General features: G+C 39.0%; 1 protein-coding gene across 6 annotated transcripts in view; it reads right to left on the reverse strand.

Moving 5' to 3' along the window:
- LDAH (lipid droplet associated hydrolase) overlaps positions 1-21128 on the reverse strand; it is a 111123-nt gene that overhangs the window by 22980 nt on the left and 67015 nt on the right. For all 6 annotated transcript variants that reach the window (XM_053939062.1, XM_053939065.1, XM_053939064.1 and 3 more), the window contains one exon: positions 14117-14357. In XM_053939062.1, the coding sequence (XP_053795037.1) occupies positions 14117-14357 (241 nt within the window). The remainder of the gene's footprint in view (positions 1-14116; positions 14358-21128) is intronic.

Genomic DNA, 21128 nt, shown 5'->3' on the forward strand with positions numbered 1-21128 from the left:
GTGTTGTAGTGCTGTGACAAGAGCCCATTCTGTGTGGCTTGCTCTGTAGTCTGTATATTAATTGCATAAAAATGATACTGTGTTCTTTGCTGGGCTAAAGAAATGAATTTACTATGATAGAAAGAATAGACAGAAAGAAATGCCATACTAATGAAACAAGGGGCAAAAACAAAGGAAAAAATCCTTTTCAACTTCATTGGCTAATAAGTTTCAGGAAATCATCAAAATAGTTCCTTTTCCAACAAAAATGAGTGGTTGTGAAGATAGCCCCAATCTAGACAATTTAATGGATGCACACACACATTCTTTAACAGCTTGCTCATCAGACAAACAAGACTACAAAGGGTACCCGAGCTCACTTCATTTCCCTACTGCTGCTGGCTTTAGATTATGTTGACTCTATCAACAAGATTGTGGCTGTAGGTGTTAATTTATTAAGTCTTACACATCAAAATATTGTTCTATTTTATAAGTTAGTAGGAGCTATGCTCTGCAATGGATACAGGGAGAAACACAAAGCCAAATTTGTACTTCAAGGTCCAGATAGTACAATTTCAGCAACATCAGCCTTGGAAGAACATACTGTAACAGTTTCTAGAGTGGACAAATTTAGAGGGAAAGAAGAGCATGGCCAAGCCTTCATGATGCTTCTCAAATGCAAATTGGGTGCCACTACTCAGATCAACCAACCCCTCAAGCAGATGAATACAGAGAGTGGAGAGACACCTTACACTGTTTTGTAAAGGTCACACATACTAAGATATTGTCTTTTTTTCACCAAGAAATTAATAAAGAACTGAAAGGGTTTTTAAGAGATCAGTGATCCCCTTGTGACTGTGGTGCAGGCTGTGGTTATTTTCAGTACTTCTGTAGGGTATTCTGAGATTCTGCAGCACAACAAGTTTTATGACCCTTCCTGGCCATGCTCACCCACCCACTATTTCTGGCTCCCTTGATTCTGTTCCCCATCTATAGAGAAGCTATGCTTTACACACTTAAAAAAAAATTCTTATGTATTCCATTAGCTTTATTTTTCCAGGCTGAATGTCACTCAGTTAATTCATTTATTCCTCAGTAAAACAATATTTTGCAGCTGGTCTCTGTCCTCCCTTGTGTTTGAGGCTGTCTTTTAATGAAAGACAGCTCACTATTGATTCAAAGCCACAAACCTGATGTACAACCAAGCCAGGAAGAGAACTCTTGAGTTATTAAAAATATTTTGCAAATCATTTGTAATATAAAGGAATATTAAGAAGTAGAACAACATGTGAAAGGAAAGCAATTTTACACGAATCCATTACAAGAACATCTCAAGGCCAAGAAATTAATATGAAAAGACAAAGACATTGGAAGTCAAGGAATATTTAGAATTCTCTCAACAAATTCTAATTTAAATCTACATACTGTAACTACAAAAGCCTCAGGTCTTTAAGCCTTTACCTCAAGGAACAATGTCTTTACTAACTGGCAGACTTTTCTACTGCAGAATTTTTGACCATTTCTTGAAAGCATTTTGTTCTGCCTATTGGAAATGACATACCAGGCAAGATGGAATTTGGACCTAATTTCCAACTATTATTTCTTGTTTAAGTCAATAGTATATCTCAGTATGATGGTGTTTATATTCATCCAATTTTGAGCTAATTTTTCAGCAATATTTATCACTATTTCTTAAAAAAAAAAATTCTTGTTTAGTGTATTATTACAACTACTGAACGTCAGTTCTACTAGACTTGATATAAAAAATTTAGGAATGGCTACAATTTACTTAGTTATTCCACATTTCTTACATAGAAGTCTGAGCAAAGGTCTTTATTAGTTTGCCCTTCTCTGACATTAGAGCCTTACAGGTTTGTTCTTAAACCCAGTGCATAGTACAGTTCTCCCAGACATGGCTTGATGGTTTGGAAAATGATGGTGCCTTTCATTGTACCTTCATCAAGTACTCACTAGTTAGAGAAAAATCTACTAAATTGTTCCATAACTGCCAGGTTGTAAAGCACATATTTCCATATTGGCTTACTTTTGAAAGTCCTTTGTCCCTTCACTGATCAACAACTTTGTAAAAAGCCTTTTCTAGTCTATTTTACCCCTCTGCCAACACAAAATGCATCTTCTCAGCTTCTGCTTTGACAATTGTGAAGTCAAACTTCCACAGTCTGTTTTCAACAATCAAACTGTTGTTGCTTTTGCAAGTACAAATGTAGGCTATATCTGCACCAGTGTATGAAGTGGAACCAGGAACTATTCTGAGGCCCTGAGGCCAAGTGGAATAGAATGGCTTGTTTCCACAGAATTAGATTCTTCCCCTACACAAACTGCTTATGGGGATGATGCATGGCAGTGCTAACTCAACTGAGCCTGAATAGCTGGAGAATGCTAACTGGAGAAGGCGAAAACCATACCAGAATTCAGTCACATTTTATGAACTTTCAGATTTGCTTTTAACTAATGTCTGACATCAGGCATGCTTTACCTATATTTGGGTTTCCTCAATCATTCTATGTTGCATCTGTTCACCTGTTTTGCTTGGTTCTTCTATGGTAAACTGTCCCTCATTATGGGTTCTGAAATTCTCAATGCTACTCTTGTATATTTAGTCAGCATTACAGGGCTGGAAGTGATCTCCATTTTTCTTAGGATGAATCAATGGTACTATTGTTATTTTCAGCAGGTACTTATGCATCCTGTCATTAGGAAGCGCACATGATGAAAGTTTCATTATCTTCATAGGAAATCCCATCTAGAATTCTGCTCACATCATTAACTAAAATCTCATCTGAATCACTTTTGTTGCAATGCACTCCATTATATATTACCTCATCTACCATGGACATGTAAGTTAAATTACTGCTCTTTACTTGAAAACTCTTTCTATGTTCTTCAGTTGTCTCCTGTTCAGTCTAAACAACTCTATTTTATACCTGTCACAGGATTCACCTGATTATATGTGGGTACATAAAGCTTAATTTTTCTTCACAGTCAGATGAAAGTACATGGTTCATCTCATCCTTAAGTACTGACCAAGATACATAAGACAAGTGTTACCTCTTTCTCCACTGACTATGTCAGGATTTTAAGGGGACTAGTGAATAAATAGAACTTTATGTTGTAAACGTGTTAAGTATTTCTGTTCTAGCACAGGTGTTACCCTTTTGTGAAAATATGAAGCCAATCTGCCCCATCTTCAAATGCTCTGTATCAAACTGCCATTACTCTCTGCCAATTGCTTTTCCTGCTCTATTACATATATATTTATATATATTTATTTATTTATATATATATCTCAATATATATGTAAAGCAATGCACTGTGAGAAGTAGCTGAACAGTGTATGTTGTGGATTCCCTCCTCTACCATCAAGCATATTACATGCTGCACTTTGGATAGCTCCAAATTTTCTTAGAAGTCCCTTAAATCCATCTGTCATGCTCTGGCGGACATGATATTCAACAGGTCTCTTGTCTTTAATATGTGGATGCAAAGACAAGCACATCTATCCTCCTGCTTTCTCACTGCTCTTCTTTCCCAAGAGTGTTAGGTCCCTTCATATTGATATTCCAGCTCTGTGAGTTCTCTCACCTCTGTCTGTTAAGACAATTAACTAATAATTTTGATGTTTTTTGAAGGTTTGCAGTGTGATTTTATTTTCCATACTTTTGAAATTTACATGACCTGCACATCACCTGCCACATCTACCATCTTCCAGTAGTCCTTTTGTCCCTTATGATTTTCTTTCTCCACCATAATTTCACATCATTCATGAGCACAAATTTGCTCATAGTGATATACAGAGGGATTTTTTATCTTTTCCTTTGAATTCATCAAGTGTCCTTTAGTAACTGTTTCAAGGTTAATCACCTTTTCATGGCTAAGGAAGCCAAAGCTCCCATGACACTGGTCTGATTGAAAGTGCTCCAACCTCTGTGCACACTTGAAAATATTCTTTTGAGGAAGCAGAGTGATTTTAATAGCCAAGTCTTATGCCCTGTGAAAAACAAGCAACCTCATTACCCTGTCATTAGTCTCTCACTCTCTACAGTTTGTTTCCATACATCTTTCTTTCCCATATTGACACTGCAGCTTCCCAGGAGACTTCTGATGCTCTGCCTTACAAAACTGTCATTTACTGTCAGGTTTTTTTTCACAGAATGAATCTGCTATTTCACCATTTGTCATTTAATATCTATTACTGCTATTACATCAGACTGTTGTTTGTGTTGGCTAAGGACCATGTAGAGACTGGGGACATCTTTTGTCAGGTGCTGGCAGTACTGACATGGAAAAGCCTGAAGTGATGCTTTCTTCTGTCACACAAGAGACTTCCAAAAAACCTCCACAAATTCTTAGTCTCTTTCTTCCATAACATTTCATTGATGCATCCCCTAGCAAATCTGCCTCGCAGCAGGATAATTTCACAATAATCTGTTATTACAAAATGCTTCAGAAATATTTTTAAATATGCAAAATTACAATGTTAAATTCCCACTCCTGGGCTCTGTAAAGGTAAATTGGACAATATAAAATTAAATTGATAATTTGCCAGTAATTGTAGCCAAAGGAAAGAGTCCCAAGTGCCTGACTGGATCTTTTTTTTTTTTTGGCATCTAAGAAAGAGTTATACTGCATGTGAGTGCTAATGGTCCCAGTCAAGCTGGCTTCAGCATACTTAGGCTATCAGGAAAATAACATTTCTGCTCCACAGATTTTACAGTTTATTTCTAAATTGTTACTGCTGAACATTGAGTTGCAGATATGCACACAGAGTTTTGCTTGTCCTTTTGAGGGACTACACGCAAAGGGTAAAAGAATAAAATAATTTGACTTCAATGGGATGATTATTGCCGAAGACTCTCCCATGAACAGAGCTGGGACTGTTCAGACTGGAGAAGCAAAGGCTCTGGGAGACCTTATGGTACCTTCCAATACCTAATGGGGCTACAAGAGAGCTGAGAGGGACTTTTACAAGGGCGTGGAGTAATAGGACAAGATGGAATGACTTTAAATTGACAGAGAGCAAGTTTAGATTAGATATTAGGAAGAAATTTATTACTGTGAGGATGGTGAAACACTGGAATGGGTTGTCCAGGGAAGCTGTGGGTGCCCCATCCCTGGAAGTGTTCAAGGACAGGTTGGATGGGGCTTTGAGCAGCCTTTTCTAGTGGAAACTGTCCCTGCCCACGGCAGGGGGGTTGGAACTGGATCATCTTTAAGGTCCTTTCCAAAACAAACCATGCTGTGAGTCTGTGATTTTCATGTGCTGCACAGTTCATCTGAACTTCAACATGCTGCAATACAACTCTTTGAAAAGTTCCTTAAAGGAAAGTTGCCTAAATTGCAAAGTTAAGAATAAATGCTACATTTGTACCAAAATGACCTGTAAATAGTTGGCTGAATTTTTGAAAATAATTTTACCTCAATTAATATACTACTATCTGATCATATTTTTTTCCTGGTAAGTTGCCTGTCTTACTGTAAGGTTCTTCAGTGAAGTGTAACATTAGCTTCATTTCCAGTTTATCTTTTGCTCTTGACGAAGCAATCTCTGTCATTCCTCTGAAGGAGTCAGAAAACAGTGGTAAGAAGTAATAATACCAAACAGCACTGTAATTTCCTATGAGGAAAACATATTTTCTACCAGTAATTATTGCCAACAGCAATCTTGGAAATATTGTATAACTTATTGTTTAAAACATCAAACAGAAGGAACTGCTTTGTATCAAGGATGACTAATGCAGGAACATGTGCTTCCACACATGCACAGACACATTAGATAAAATGTTGATGTTTAGAGGTTTACAAGATATAAACATTGACTTTGGGGTCTGCTTAAGTTTACACTTGAATTTAGAATGCAAACACAGCAGTTAATGTATAACCATGATGGACATGAATAGGCAGAAACAGCTGCAATTGTTACGGACGGGGGCTTCTCCAATCTGCTTGGTACTACAGTTGCAGGAAGATCAGAACTATACAAGAAAATCAGTCAGCTGTGTTTGAGAAAGCAGAGTAGAGGCTAAAGACAAAAATAAAAAGTTATTCAACAATTATACCCAGGTGTTTTGCAAACAATAGATGCTTTGTTGGGGAGTGCGAAAAACACTCATTTACTTTGTGTGATGAAGCATGTGCAGATGAAGTGGCATGTGTGATGGAAAACTGAAATGTCCACAGGCTTAATCCTGCCTGAAGCTACTTTGGAACAACTCCCACCATCTTCAAATGATAGAACTGTCCCTTAAGTAGAAAAATTCATCTCCAGTTTAAGCTCTCACATACCGTGGCAGATGGCTGTGATGCTGGGATTTCTGCCAGTGTCCAGACTTTGGTTATGGAAAGTGTCTGCTCTTACCCTGCAAGAGGGACACAGAAGGATCTGCTGTAGATGGTGCTCATTCCATAAGGAATGGCCAGGATGGACACTGTCTGCAGCAATTCAGCATCTCCACCCTGTGGTTCCTGCCTGAGCTCTATGGGATTACCCTGGTTTGCTAGACAGGGGTCTAGCCTGTGAGTAGCTACATGGAGATCAGTTTAAGTGCCCTTCTGGACTGGGACCTGGTGCTGATTCTTTCTTGAAGAAGCCTAATGAAATTCAACGTCTGGACCACCCATCCTTTGAAAAAGGTGAACCTTCTTTCAAATGAAGTGGCTTTGTTTCATAAGAAAGGTGGACTTCATACCACTTTGTACTTCGTAAACATAATCCACTACTTTTAAACCTCACTTTAAATAGAACTGACCTTTGCACTAAGCAAAGTGACACTCTTGTGCCACTGGGTTTGCTTAAGAAAAGCCAGCATTTCCTTCCCAGATCCATGAAGATTCTGTAGGAATTTTCTCCTTGTCAATATTGTCACATTAAAGAATTATTGAGCACTGGTGGACATCTTCATGACAAGGTGCAGCAGCAAAGTGGATTGCCATATTGTTTTAGCTGATCATAGGAATTAAATCCAAACCAGTGTCCTCTTCAGTCACATGGAATAACAGGTACTAAATTAATTACCTGCTTTGTAAATGCTGTTTTCAGAAAAAAAACTTATTCCAAGACACAAATGTCTGGAATTTACCCATGAGTATGGATTTAGCATGTGTTTAAGTGCTTTGCTGGTACTTCATGATGAAGGAGTTTGGTGAATCAGGCTAAATTTCTAACCAGTAAACACAAGTTATATCAGAGCCATGAGTTCTACTTCAGATATTCCTTGGGGGAGTTTCACCAGACATGTCTCATTCAAAAGGCATGAGCCTGCTGCAGAAGGGAGTCCTTCCCCTGAATTCAGGGGGGTTTGTATTGGCCCAGGAAAAATAAAGTGCCAATTCGCAGATGACTGTCTGGCATAGTTTAACACAAAGCAACTGTAGCTGGTAGCACTTCACTGGCATACACTTATTTTCAACATCCTTTCTGCTTTGTTGATGTTACCTCTTCCTTTTTCATGCCATTTGCAACACATCATTAGACTCACTGCAAATTTGTGGGTGTAAATCATGTCCCTGGGGATGAAGCCTCAGCAGGGGTGAATAAATAATCTCCCCTTCCCCAACCAAATCCCAACTGTGCCTCACATTTCATGGAAATGATCAGCAGTTCCACTATCAAAACATTCACGCCTTATGAGTAATATTTATGATGGGAGTTTTTTATGTTGGGTTTTCCCCCAAGAAGAAAGAGAGGAATAATTAACAGAAACAGACCAAATGAGAAATTTCCACATTATTACTATTATTTTCATAAGGCTTTCACAGGAAAGTAAAAGCTTTTGCAAGTAATAAAAGTCCTCATTAAACATATTTCTTTCTTTTTGAAATGGGGTAAATTATGAAGCAGATTAACTTTAATAAATAAATAGGACTATAAATACATAAAAGTCATTGCCTTCCTCCAGTAATTTAATATGAGCATCCTAGTCTGAAATAAGGAAAAGTTTATTCACTCACAGAAAGAATAGAGCAGATGTGAGGTTTTTCCATCAGCTTAAGTGCTGCCTTGGTAAGGTGAGTTGTCCGACTACATTAAATAAACATTTTAGTCAGGCATCACACAGGAAAATAAACAGTAGCAAAGGAAACATGAAAATATTAAAGACTGTTATTCTGTGGCACCTTTTCCTGCGAAGCAGGTGATAAAATATTACTGTGTTTCCACAGGTAAGGAAACACGCTCTTAAACACTTTACAGAAACACATATTACGATCATCACTTAAAATGTCAGAAGTGGATAGGACTCAACTGTGACAGCACACAAGAGGCTGCTGAGAAATGCTGCAGGACCAGAGGTTTTTGCACACTGGGCCAGGCTGCTGGGCTACCTAAAGCAGCCTTCTGGCAGAACAAATTCAGAGAGGCAAAAAACATCTTGCAGGAGACAGCCGTAGAGTTACCTGATTTCAGGACAGACTTCTCTTGAAGCCTAATTAATCAGATGCTAGTGAAGAGGGAGAGACTACCTGTTGTATCAATTTTTTGACACTTCTGTCCCACTGAGCATCAAAGAATGCACACTGGAAGAGAGAAGACCTGCTGAGCTCCAGTGTTTTTGCCCACCTGTGATATACTGCACTACACTGCACAGATGTAACATGGTTTAGTTTATGTAGATGGAATTTATGTACCATGTCAGTAATTTCTGTTCACCATGAAACTTTGTCTGGCTATCCATCATGTTTGAAATTCTATACATATTTAAATATAAAACATCCTTGAAATGGTTTCTGCATTGTAGCCAGAAGTTATCTACAATGTACATTCATCAGAAGAAATAAAGCAATCACTTTTTACTACCAGGGCTTGGATTTCCATCAGCCTGGAAAACCAACTTGAAAGTGTCCTGGTCTGGGTTCAAAGAACTGCACAGTTACCCAGTGCCCAGAGTGTAGGGAAAGCTTTTATTCTCCTGCCTACTATGATGGTAGGATGGTAAAGATGTAGGTGTGAGATTGCAAGGTGCTTCCTGAAATCCTCTGTAGTATCAGTTTCTGTCTCTATTTTGAAATGCAGTGCATGCACCAGCCTGTCTGGCCAGTGTGGTTTGGGGAAGCTGCTCATTACTAACATACATACATACATATATACATACATACATACATACATACACACACACACACACACACACACACACACACATATATATATATATATATATATTTAAGTTAAACTAGAGGCTAGGCAGGTTCAGTAGATCAACTTGCTGCCTTGGGATGTAGGTCTATGTAGAGTTCTGCTGCTGACCAGCTAAGTGATGCTGGCCAATAGCTCATCCCTTGTCTTGAACACTGGGCTCTTTTCTGAACATGCTGGTACAGCATTTGAAATAATAAAACCTAGATGAGTACATAATGTGCATATCCTCCTTGGCTGTGCATGTCTCAATGGATGGGTTTTGTTCCATTCAGCATGGAAGGCAGAGCTCTTCTGATTTTGTTCCATTCAACAAAAAATCAAAAGAACTATGCTTTCTGTGCTGAATTTACATCTGCTCATCATAACTTCTCTTGCATTTTAATTTAAAAAGCAGAGCAAGAAAGAAAGGTAAACTAAATTTTAGCTGTGCAATTATACAACTTTTAAAAAGATTTTTTCAGGGGCAAAACCTCTTATTTCACCATTTCATGTGAAGATTTTTATCAAGTGCTTACCTAATACCTTAAGCACTGGTTTTTATCTCTGAAAAATACAAGCAGAATAGGTGGAGGTGCTACTGAGTTCCATGAACACAACATGATGCAAAAGCTGCATAGAAAATCTGGAACACATTGTTTCCTGGTATCTGAAGCAAAAAGAACAGTCAGTAGATTTTGAGTGGCATTTATCTCCCTCTGCTTTTGGTTTCTAGTAGAGAGAGTCCCTCTGTGATTAGTAAAATGCATCAGTCATTGCAGGGTGTGATTCACCTTTCCTGCTTTAAAGCCAACTATTCAGACAGTGTGATGTTCACAGTGATCAGATGAAGACCAACCATAATGTCACATTATTATCTCTGATAAATAAAAAGAATTGGAATAGAAACAGATCTCAAGCTATGATAACTCCTGAGGCTGGGTAATTCAAACCCAGAATGCTACCTCCCAGTTGGCTTCCTGGAAAGAAACTTTTAAGATAACTTGAGTCGTCAATGTAAAAGCTTCTGTTCCATTTTCATAGGCAACTGGAAGCTTACATTTTACTGGCTTGTGATGTAAATTTATCTCCAAGGTGCTATTTGATAGTGTAAAATTTATCCCACAATAGAACCTTTTGCTCTCTGGCACCTCAGGGATTTAATTTTGTCATCCTGTACATCCCACAGGGAGAAGCAGCTACTGCTGGGAGATAAGCCTCAATACCTCAGATGGGACTTGCTTCCTATACAGTCCTGTGGAGTACCTGAAACTGCCATAGCCCTTTTTTCCTCTGTAAAACAGGGGAAATTTAAACACTCCACATGAAATCTGAATGTTTCCACACTTGGAACAAGATAAAATTTGAAACACAACTCTGGAGTTTTATCTTAATTATTTGTTGTACAACTTCTGTTGGATGCTTAAATTAACTATTTCTCTTATTTCCAGCTTTCACTCACGTGACAGCCTGAATGAATTTGAAAGCCTTGTTTCAGGCTTCTGAGTCCCCTCCTTCCCAACCTGCCCCAACAGTACAAAGCAGATCTCCCCCAGCCCCAGGCTGCAGAGCTCCCCTGCTCCCCGACCAGGTTAAACAAACAGGTAGATTCCTCCAGGGAAGTCACAGGTTCAAGATCACAAAGGACCCACCTCATTTGGGCCAGTTAGAGGTTTTTCTTGCTATTGTGCTTATCTGTATCTTCCCTGTCATCCAGACATTAACCTCTGACCTGTAAGCCTGCCTCTCGAAAAAGCTGTGCAGTGTTTACCCATTATGTAATGTCTGTGCTTTTGTGGAAATTTTACAGAAACAAATGGAGGAAGTTTGCCAGTCAAACGGCTGGACAATAAATCCTGTCCCATGTAGAAAGAATGGTTTACTGTCCCTGTAAGTCTACTACTGGCATCTGTCACCGAAGAAATGTTTACAAATTTCAGGACATTGGAGTGCAAAAGTATTCCAGCACTGCAGAACTATACATGATTTGTAGAACTACCACCACCGTGTTAGATAGGGGAAGCCTTGTTTTGCTAGCCTGAATAAACAGAGTGAAAATGTTTCAGATAAGTCAGGGTCACTAATGTTCAATATTTCTGTCTATTCATCTCCTAAGTTCCTAAATACAAGTACTCAACTGCTTGTTTGTCCACTGTAATGCTTTTTCTGCCCTAAGATATCTTTGCTAGAAGTTAAACCAGGTAAGCAAAGGCCCTACAACCCCTTTCGCTTATTTCTTATAGGTCCTTTATTATTTATACACCTTATGTTCCCATCCTTCCTTACAATCCATCTTCTTTACAGTCCTTGCTGTCTCTTCTCCTTCTGTGCTGTTTCCTCTTTGGGACAAGACATTCTGTTATGTTCCCTTTCTGGACAGCGTCATCACAGTTCCTCTTGCTGTGTAACTGGGGCTTCCATATATCATCAACTATGGAGTTAGGACAACAGAAAGATGTGTTTGGATAAGAAGCAGGAACAAACGTAATTTGTAACAGTGGGGCAGATCGGTAATGTAATTCTTCCTTCACTGATTCTTTCAGCCAAGGGCCTGATCCTGCAGCAACTGAATGGAGCTTTTCACTCTCAGTGTCAATGGGAGAAGCACTTGGTCTCAGAGTTCTGCTCTAATTAAGTTTTCAAATCTCATTTCCTTTCAGAGGAGAGAAAACATTGTTGTGACTAAGCCTTGGATGTGGTAACAAATCCCTGGCAGGTTGGTTTGTTTTAACGGACGTATTAGATTTAAGGAAACTTTTACCATCTTTTCTGCCCTTAATCACAGCTTTTATTACAATTACAGTAACGCAACAGAGTTACATGCCAAAGGCAATATATATATATTTTTAATGAGTTGACATGCAACCTTCCTGGAGAGAAGAAACAACTTCATTTGCTGAATGTTTCTGAACCATATCTGGTAATTTATTAAGGGAACAGGAAATGTTCAGAAAACCATCTACCACAAATTCAGAGGCTTCAGCAACTCACAGATGAGTAGTCTCATAAGATAGACTCAGTTGTTGTGCTCAATTAGCAAATTTTTGCTGAATGGTAACATTTTCTATTGTCCTCAAACAATAAAAGAGAAGGTTAACAGGCAATATCCGGATGCTCAAAGATTATTAATCCATGCATGTGGTCCTGAGTCACTGGGCTGTAAAACATCATCAGTTTCCAAAGATGTAAACCAAAGGGGAATTCTGCTTGAGAGAGATGCTATCACAAGCCCAAAAGAACTAGTTGCATCAATAAGGCCTATTTATGCAAGTTTTACAAGACATTGGCTCCCAGGGGTTTTCATTCTGGTAGAATTAGTTCAGGCAACAAACTGAACATAGGCAGAGAATACATCCTATGAGTGAAGAGCCTTCAGCCTGGTTTCTTGCTTCAATTTACCTTACAGCTAGGACACAGGTCAGACACTGGTACACACAGGAAATCACAACAGGCTGACAGGCACACATCAACCTGGCTCATTCACCTGGGGACTAAAGAGCTCAGAGGGTCAGCCTCCAACAGCAGAACACAAAATCCTGTTCTGTTAAATGATTCCTGTCGCTGCTGTGGCCTGGGCCAAACAACACATACAAACAATGGCTGGCCATACTTTTTTGGAGGTTAACACAGGCCAAGGACCATTTCCAATACAACCCTGGCTGTGTGTAACCTGTTTTTTAGAGGTAAAAGTTTATCTGTGGGGACCAGAGAAGGATTCCTGGCTTGTGGAGATGTGACCTCACAGACCTCCACATACCTTCTTCTGAGACAAAACTATTAAAGGAAGACACTTGAACACCCCGTGTAGGCATGACTGCATGGTTGCTTTCTCCTTGGTCATCATGAAACTGTCATCAATTAATAGAAACTCAAGTAATAAACTATAGGAGTTCAATCAGAAATGTGCATTATCACCCAGGAGCCTGCTTTTGTCAGGCACAGGGCACTGCAAGGGAGTGACTGTCATTATGTCCTGTCTGTACAACAAAAGTGGGGCTGTCCAGGCTGGCAGCACAAACCCATCCTGCTTTTGGTCTGTCTACAGTCCTACAGTAAGGACTCCCACACAGAGCCACACACCCACAGATCCATGAAAGGTACAGCCCCTCACTGCAATCCAAGTTACTCTGGCACATCTGTTTGGATGATTAGTAAGTAAAATTTAACTGATAGAAGACAGAGCCCAAGTGGAAATGTAGGAATGTGTTTTTACTACCATTAATGCAATCAAAACTTCCTTCTTGCTATTATTACTGCGTTAGCATGTCAATTCCATTCCAAATTGTTTTAAACTGTTAACTTACCAAAATACCTGGAGTATAGCACAATTCATGTTCTGGTTTTCATTCTAAACTTAACATAATAGATCTGAAATTATTCTGCTTCTTGAAGTTGTTTCTCTAGCTAGAATGTGCAAAATATATGTACAATATGCACTGGAGGAGCGTTAATCTTTCTCTTTATGCCCAAAAAAGTGCTGAAATTCAATGCATAAAGTAACTTCTATGTGTCTTTGTAGGCTGAAGGTCCTTTTCTGAATTTACCAAGATTCCAATTCAGATGATAGAGTCTATACAGCTGGCTAAAACAGCTTAATAAAAACAGATGCAAAGAACTCTTTGTGAAACTGATTACTGATTTACATTAACCATTCAATACGAATGAAATGGAAAAAGTAAGCAGATGTAAGTCACATAAAGTAGACTGTAAAAAGAGTGTTTTAATCACGTGAGAAATCACAGCAGTAGTATAGGCCGGTTTGCTTAAGAAATATATATTCTTTGTGAAAATATTTTGTTATTTTGCCTTTAAGATTTTTTTTTTAAATTTACTCACATGAGACTTTCCTGTACCCATGGTCTTAATTTTAGAAAAGACCAGATCTGTTATTCTTCAAAACTCATGCTTTAATATTAAAAAACTAAATCAACATTTAAATTAGAAATTTAGAATTTTTCTCATTAAATGAGAAAAATACAAAAGATGGTTTAACACAGAAAAGGTGCTCACCAATGCAGTCGACACTGAAGAGATTTATGGAGGTTGTTATTGAAGACTCATCACAGGTCTTCATCCCCCGCAGTGCAAACCTCACCAGGGAGGCCTTGACTCCCTCGGGGAGGAAGGACAGCAGGTACACGGGCATGTACAGAGCGTAGCGGAGCTTGCACAGCAGCGGGGTCATGAGCTTCCCCTGGGGGGACTGAGCCATGCGCTCGATGGTCGGGAACAGCAGCACGGAGCGCAGAACCTGCCAGAGCATGAGAAACCACTGTCAGCAAGGCCACAGCACCAAAGCCCAGCCTGCCAGACCCAAGCTTTAAATGAGTCTCCATCGCAATGAAATTGAGTTTCCAGGCACATTGTCCCAAAGGCTATGTGATGTGCCCAGATTCAGTTTTTTTAAAACGTGAAGCAAACAAGTACATGGTTACAAAATTATGTTTTATAATAAGAAAGGGAAGAACTCAAGAGGTGAGTGGCCTTTGGAGATCACGACAAACCGGGAAGCACCAGCAGGAGTAACCCCAGCAGAGGGCAGCAGGCAGGAGCCCTCCACTCAGTCCCGGCGGGCTTTTTATGTCAGGAAAAGTACACTGCCTTTCATTTCACCTGGTAAACTATTTTCTCTAAGTAAACCAACCGAACAAATTTTAAAATGTCAGTTGCTGTGATGGTAACTTTAAAAACTGACAACACACAGAGTTTTAAATTTGCACCTCAATACATGTAAACTTGGTCAGAACAAGAAGCATACAGCCTCTTCACTACAGTGGTACACTGGCATAAAATATTGGTTTTTATATCTTATAATGAAAACAGACAATCTGAAGGTGGTAATTAGTTTATGTTATAATAATACACTATAGCCTTAAAATACAAATAAATTCATTAAAATCACACCCACCCATACTAATCAAAACTGAGTTAATATATTTGCTCATAGTTATATTTCAATGCTAACATCAAGCAAATATTCTAAAAGAATAACTGCAATTTTTTTCTGGAAATAAAAATATATTGCAATAACTCATATAGAAATAACCTTCAAAGAGACACAGCCCTACCTAACAGAAGAATCAATAAAAAAAAAGTAAGAGCGGATCTGGATATGGCATTGTTAGATAATACGGTATAAACAGCTGGGCTTTCTTGGTGACTCAATATCAATAAATGTAGTTACATATGTCTGCTTAGTGCACATCATTCTACATGTCATACAAATTAGATTATTATTTATGTAAAATATATTTTATGATAATTTTCTTTACTCCCAGATGAGACACAGCTAATGTATGCCACTACACCTGTGTGCAGCACTCCTGGTCCCAGCAGCCCTCCAATGGAAGGCAGGGAATGCCACCAAGAGATGCTTACACAATCTGGGCATTGTAACAGAGCATACTGGAAAAAATCAGAAAATATAATAAAATCACAGAATCCTTTAGGTTGGAGAAGGTCTTTAAGATCACTGAGTACACGTACACAAATAAACCATGTTCCCAAGTGCCACATCTATCATTTAAGTACCTCCAGGGATGGTGAATAAACCACTTCCCTTGGGCAGCCTATTAAGTGCTTGGCAACCCCTTCTGTGAAGGAATTTTTCCCAATATCCAATATAAACCTCCCCTGGCACAACTTGTTCCTTGGAAGAAGAGACTGATCCCCACCTAGCTACAACCTTCCTTCAGGTAGTTGTAGAGCAATATGGTCCCCCTGAAACTCCTTTTCCCCACTCACCTCCCTCAGCCACTCCTCATCAGACTTGTGCTCCAGAGCCCTTCCCAGCTCTCTTGTCCTCTGGACACACTCCAGCACCTCAATGTCTTTCCTTTGTCATGAGGGGCCCCAAACTGAACTCAGCACTCGAGGCATGGCCTCAACATTGCCCAGTACAGGGTGATAATCACTGCCCTTGTCCCGCTGGTCACTGACAATTGTGCATCTGTGCTGGGTAGCAGGTCACTAACCATTTCCCCTCAGATTATGGGGGCTTCATTCTGCTCACTGTCCATGTCTGGACACACAACTGGTCAGAGTCAGGTATTGATCTGCTGGCTCTGCCTGTTTCTTCCCTCATCATTCCCTGCAGCTCGAAGGACAGAGAACACTATCTATGCTTTTGATTCCTCAACCAGTTGTCCCAAGGCCCTGAAGTCTCTCTTGATTGTCCTTGGACTGCTTGTTGCAATTTCATTGCTGTCTACCTGAAGAATCAATAAAGGATAATAATCCAAGAGCTGTACCAGGGTGGGAAGATGGGAAGCTTTCTCTTCACATTTTTAACCTGGCTCAGGGAGGCAGCAGGCTTCCGTAAGAAGTGGGTCCATTTCCTTCAGAAGGAGTCTCCTTTGAAAATGACTCATCTGTTTTTTTCATGGTAGCAGTTTTTATGGAAGCAGGTTGTAGACTGACAACCTCAGCAACACCTTCAAGCAGGTGAACCATTGTTCTGGTTACTGTTCTTGCAGAGCCTCACACCTGTCACTCTGGGGCACCTGGAAAGGTGGAGAAGTCCCAGAGGAGACACCGGCTGTGCCAGGCAGGAACTTGTCACCACTGCCCTCTGTCTCTGAAGTCACTGTGTTCAGATAGACAGAGAGAGGGCAGAGAAACCTCTGTGTCATGCATCCATCATCAGAAACTGTACTTCTTACAGAATTTTAAAAGCAGATTTTGAAAGAGTTATTTATATAAAATACAGAAATATTTTAATAAATCTTTCTACTTTCCAGCTGATACTACTTTGGTTTGAGACAAAGAAAAATACCTTCTCAGGGAAATCAATCCTGGGCCTCTTTTTATTAAAGGCAACCAGCAGCTGAAGTAAAGGAATGCAAAACTTTTACTAAATTACATGGTAGTTTTGTGATATTTCAGCTAGGAGCTGAACCCGAACTGTTGTGATCTAAAGCAGATTTGACCTGTGTTCCCAGGCACACTTTAATCCTTTGACATTGCAGTTTATAGATATAGGATTAGTTGCTTGGATGGCTGTACTAACCACAGGGAAAGCTGCTAAACCTTGGCAGAAAAAGGACAAACCAGGAAAGCTGTTACCCCATCCTGTACATTCCTGCATTTTGTAATGGCCCACAAATTTAAAAGATGGAGGATAATTTTATTTAATTTCTCTTTTAAACTTTTTGCAGACAATAACAGAGAAATGTAAATTTGCATTTTTCAAACATTTATTCACTATTTCTTAATTTACTGGCTGGATTCCCAAGCCATGATCTTGAAATGTGCATTTGGCTGCAGAATTGCTTGAAAGACTTAGTTCAACTTCTTTGCAACAGAAGTGTAGATATGAGATTTAACCCATTTTGTTATAATGACACATATAATGATAAAAAAGCATGTCATATTTGTGTCTTGAAATAAGTGAAGTAGAAATATTCAGGTAAGATTAAGGAAATTAATAATATTCAAATGCTCACCATCAATTAATAATTTTTGGTTTTATTTTTATTTTTTTTTTTTTTTTTTTTTTTTTTTTTTTTTTTTTTTACTTTTTAAATGCCTGGAATTTATCTATACACAGTTTACACTAGCTGAAATCAGGTAGATGGCATAGAATTATATTCAAGTTATAATTTTCAGAATTATTATAAAACCGATTATTCTGAAAATGGAGGACACTGCCTGTCATAAGTACCACGTATTGCCACAACTATGAATGACACATAAATACCATTAAATAATGTGCAAAGGTTAATGTTCCTCCTATTTATGGAAACCGTTCTCATAATTCATTAAGTTTCTTGAGATAACCATCAGTCAAAATACAAAAAGTACCACAAATATTTATTTATATAATTAAAAAAATATATCCATGCATATATGTAAGTTTAGATATAATGCACAAATATTAACAATATTAGAGAGTAACATTCAGATTAACCTAGTTTAAACTACCCCCAATTCAAACTCCAGTAATATTTATCTGTTAAGCACATGGAAAGGCAGAGAGCTGAGAAAGAGGAGACATTGGAAACAGAGACTCAAATGGATCCAGGGACTACAGAAAGTTGGCTGAATTCAACTGAAGGCAAATACACCTCGTGTCCAGGAGTTGCTGGGGCCTGTACCACCTATCTTTGATTCTGCTTTGGTCAACCCACTCAAAACAGTACAAGTACTGTTAAATTATACTGTCACTATTGATTATAATTGTCACTATTGATGATTGTGACAATCAACACTATTTGTACAACTGGTCAATTTATTTACCAGTTATTCACTTATCATGCTAGTGAACTGCAAGATGTCAACACTCAGGAGAACACATACGCTGAAGTCCACTATTCAAGGCATAGATGCTCCTTCGGTTACTCAAGGCAGCTGCTTCTATTCCATCATTAATTTTTAACTCTACATTTCACAGGGCTCAAACCCTGTGAAATGAATGGTTCAAGGGCCTACAATCTGATGCAGTGTCTCTGAAGTTCCACATTTTGTTAAGAACCAAAAGCTAACATTACCTGCAAACTTCACATTACTCATGTGGGGCCAAGGCAGCTCCTACTCCCTCGTCTAGCAGTGTGTATATATCACAGAGAGAATGAAATGGTGCATGGCCTGAGCATGCATCCAGAGAACAAACTAGCCCAGAATGTTCTGCTCTTGATTCTTTCAACACACACCGCAGGAGCAAGGCGTGGGGACTTCGGGAGTTTCCCTTTTGACACTGTTTATGTATTTCCATATCTAGAGCAATCAGTCCATTAACTTCAGGAATGTATGAACTGCACAGTAAATTTTAGAACACAGAGGGAAGAGAAACTTCTTATTTTACAGGAAAAGTGAGCTCTCAAAACAAAGAATATTAAATACCCATTCTGTAAAAGCATGGTATTGACCAAGGTGCTTTGTTTAGGAAGGATCCCCACTGAACATGATTCACTTCCCATCATCACTGGTCCATATAAATGGCTAGTAGCAAGATTCCAGTACATACATTCCTGTACATCCGAGCTTTTGATTGAGCTTTTATCCAAATCTATCCAAAGCAAGATGACAAAATGACAATCGAGTACCTTCACAGCTTCACTGCATAAGGCTTATGTCCAAACTTGGGTTTGGATTTGCAGCAAAAGCTGGAAGTTGTTTTGTTTTGATTAAGACGAGAACAGAGTACAAAAAAGCCAAATCATTAAATTTACAATAAGTTGCTGTTTAACGCTGCTCTGTTTAATAGTCTCAACCACACCAGCAAAGGATTTTTAAAAAATGTTTAAATGGTTTCCTTATAAAAACACTACAAGTATGCAAATTGGATAAAGTTTAAAACACCCCCAACAGTAATATTTTCCACTAGTGCCTTCTACTGAATGAGTTTAAATACATCCTTCAGCTACAATTTGACATTTGAGTGGGTAATACTACTTGTTTAAGGGACTGGTAAATGACAGTGCTGAGGATGCAAAATCATGCTTAAAACCTGGATGCCACTTACAACCAGTACTCAAAGAAGTGACTCAATTTTCAGAGCAGTTAAGTCCTTCGATGCCAACAACAGGAGGTCAATGCTTTTGAAATCAGCCAGTTTTGATTACACAAGAAATGCTGGTGGCAGACTCAGGCCCCCAGGTATGTGCCTTCTGAGCTCACACAGCCAAGGCCTGGAGAGGGCTGTCACATCATGCCACCTGCTCTTAATACAGAGAGACATTTTGCTAATAGAAATAAAACGGGAGAGAAAAGCAGTCAGGATGTGAAAAGGCAGATACTGGCCAACAGAAAAGAGCAAGAGCCATTTTGAAGATTTTTTTCAGAGGAGACTCCAATTAGGTGAATACACTAATCATAGCCATGCTTTCTCAGTCCTGTCCCTTGGCTCTCAATGAACAGACCAACCTTACCCATGACAGACCACAGGTATGCTCAGATATCTCTATCAGGGCCGTAAATAAAAAGACTCTTGGTCCATTGAAGAAAATACCAGAAAGTGAAACTTTCTCAGAAATAAATCACTGGTTCACTCTGCTTTAATGACAGAAGCAGTGGTTGCTGGAGGCTCTCACTGGCTTTTGAGCAGGGAAGTTTTTGGAAAGCACTTGCTCCTGCTGCATAACCCATTCTTGATCATCGGGATGGCAGAAATGGTTAATAAAATAACCACCACCAAAAAGATCACAAGGCTCAGATCCCACACCAGTTATGCATTTCAGAGCCCAGAGGGAACTCTGACTTCAAATCAGGGGACAGAAGAAAGGAAACAATCCATGATGTGTTACATCAGAGTCATTGCACCATCTGGTGCTCAGTAATGGAGCGCCCAAGCACCCACACAGCTCTGGAAAGAAAACAAGTGAGGAAGTTTTGAAGGAATTTAAAATTTCTTCAAAATCCTACAAAAAGCAAGAGCTGCTTCTCTGTGAAAAGCAGCACTTCTTTTGATATATATTAAGCCACTCCATGTATTAGTTTGTTATTCCCATCTTGTGTTGGCAGAAGAAGAGCTATTATCTGTCAGGTGAAACCTAGTAAATTTCTCAAAGATAACATAATGATGCACTTAATGGTAATCTACAGTCTACCCTTGACACGGAATGCCACATTAATCACACAATTTCTCCTACTCAGTATGCAGAAACCTGCAGGCAAAACAACAAGAATCAGGGCTTGTGCTTTATTGCCACAGCTGTGCCGAGCAGATTTCCAAGAAAATGCACAGGATAAACCAGACAGTGTTGGCTTGGGCTGTTCTCTCCCCACAGCAGGACTTGCTGGGCTTGTCCGTTCACTTTGCTCACTCATTAATATAATATATAAAATATAGAGTTATACTTTAAAATCTTGAATAATTTCTTTTTCGTCTGTTTAAGATGTCATTTGGTTTCTGTGCCAGCGAACTCTGTCACACCTCAGTATCAACAAATCCACAAGACTTCATGACAGCAAAAGAGCTAAAGAATGGACACAAATGACAAAACATTTTTTTTCTCCTGGTGGGAAGTCCAAACATACTGTATGCATTTTCTTCTACTTTACCCTATGGATCTCCTGTAATTCC

Source organism: Vidua chalybeata, chromosome 3 (genome assembly GCF_026979565.1).
Source record: "Vidua chalybeata isolate OUT-0048 chromosome 3, bVidCha1 merged haplotype, whole genome shotgun sequence".
In the NCBI taxonomy this organism is placed as follows: domain Eukaryota; kingdom Metazoa; phylum Chordata; class Aves; order Passeriformes; family Viduidae; genus Vidua; species Vidua chalybeata.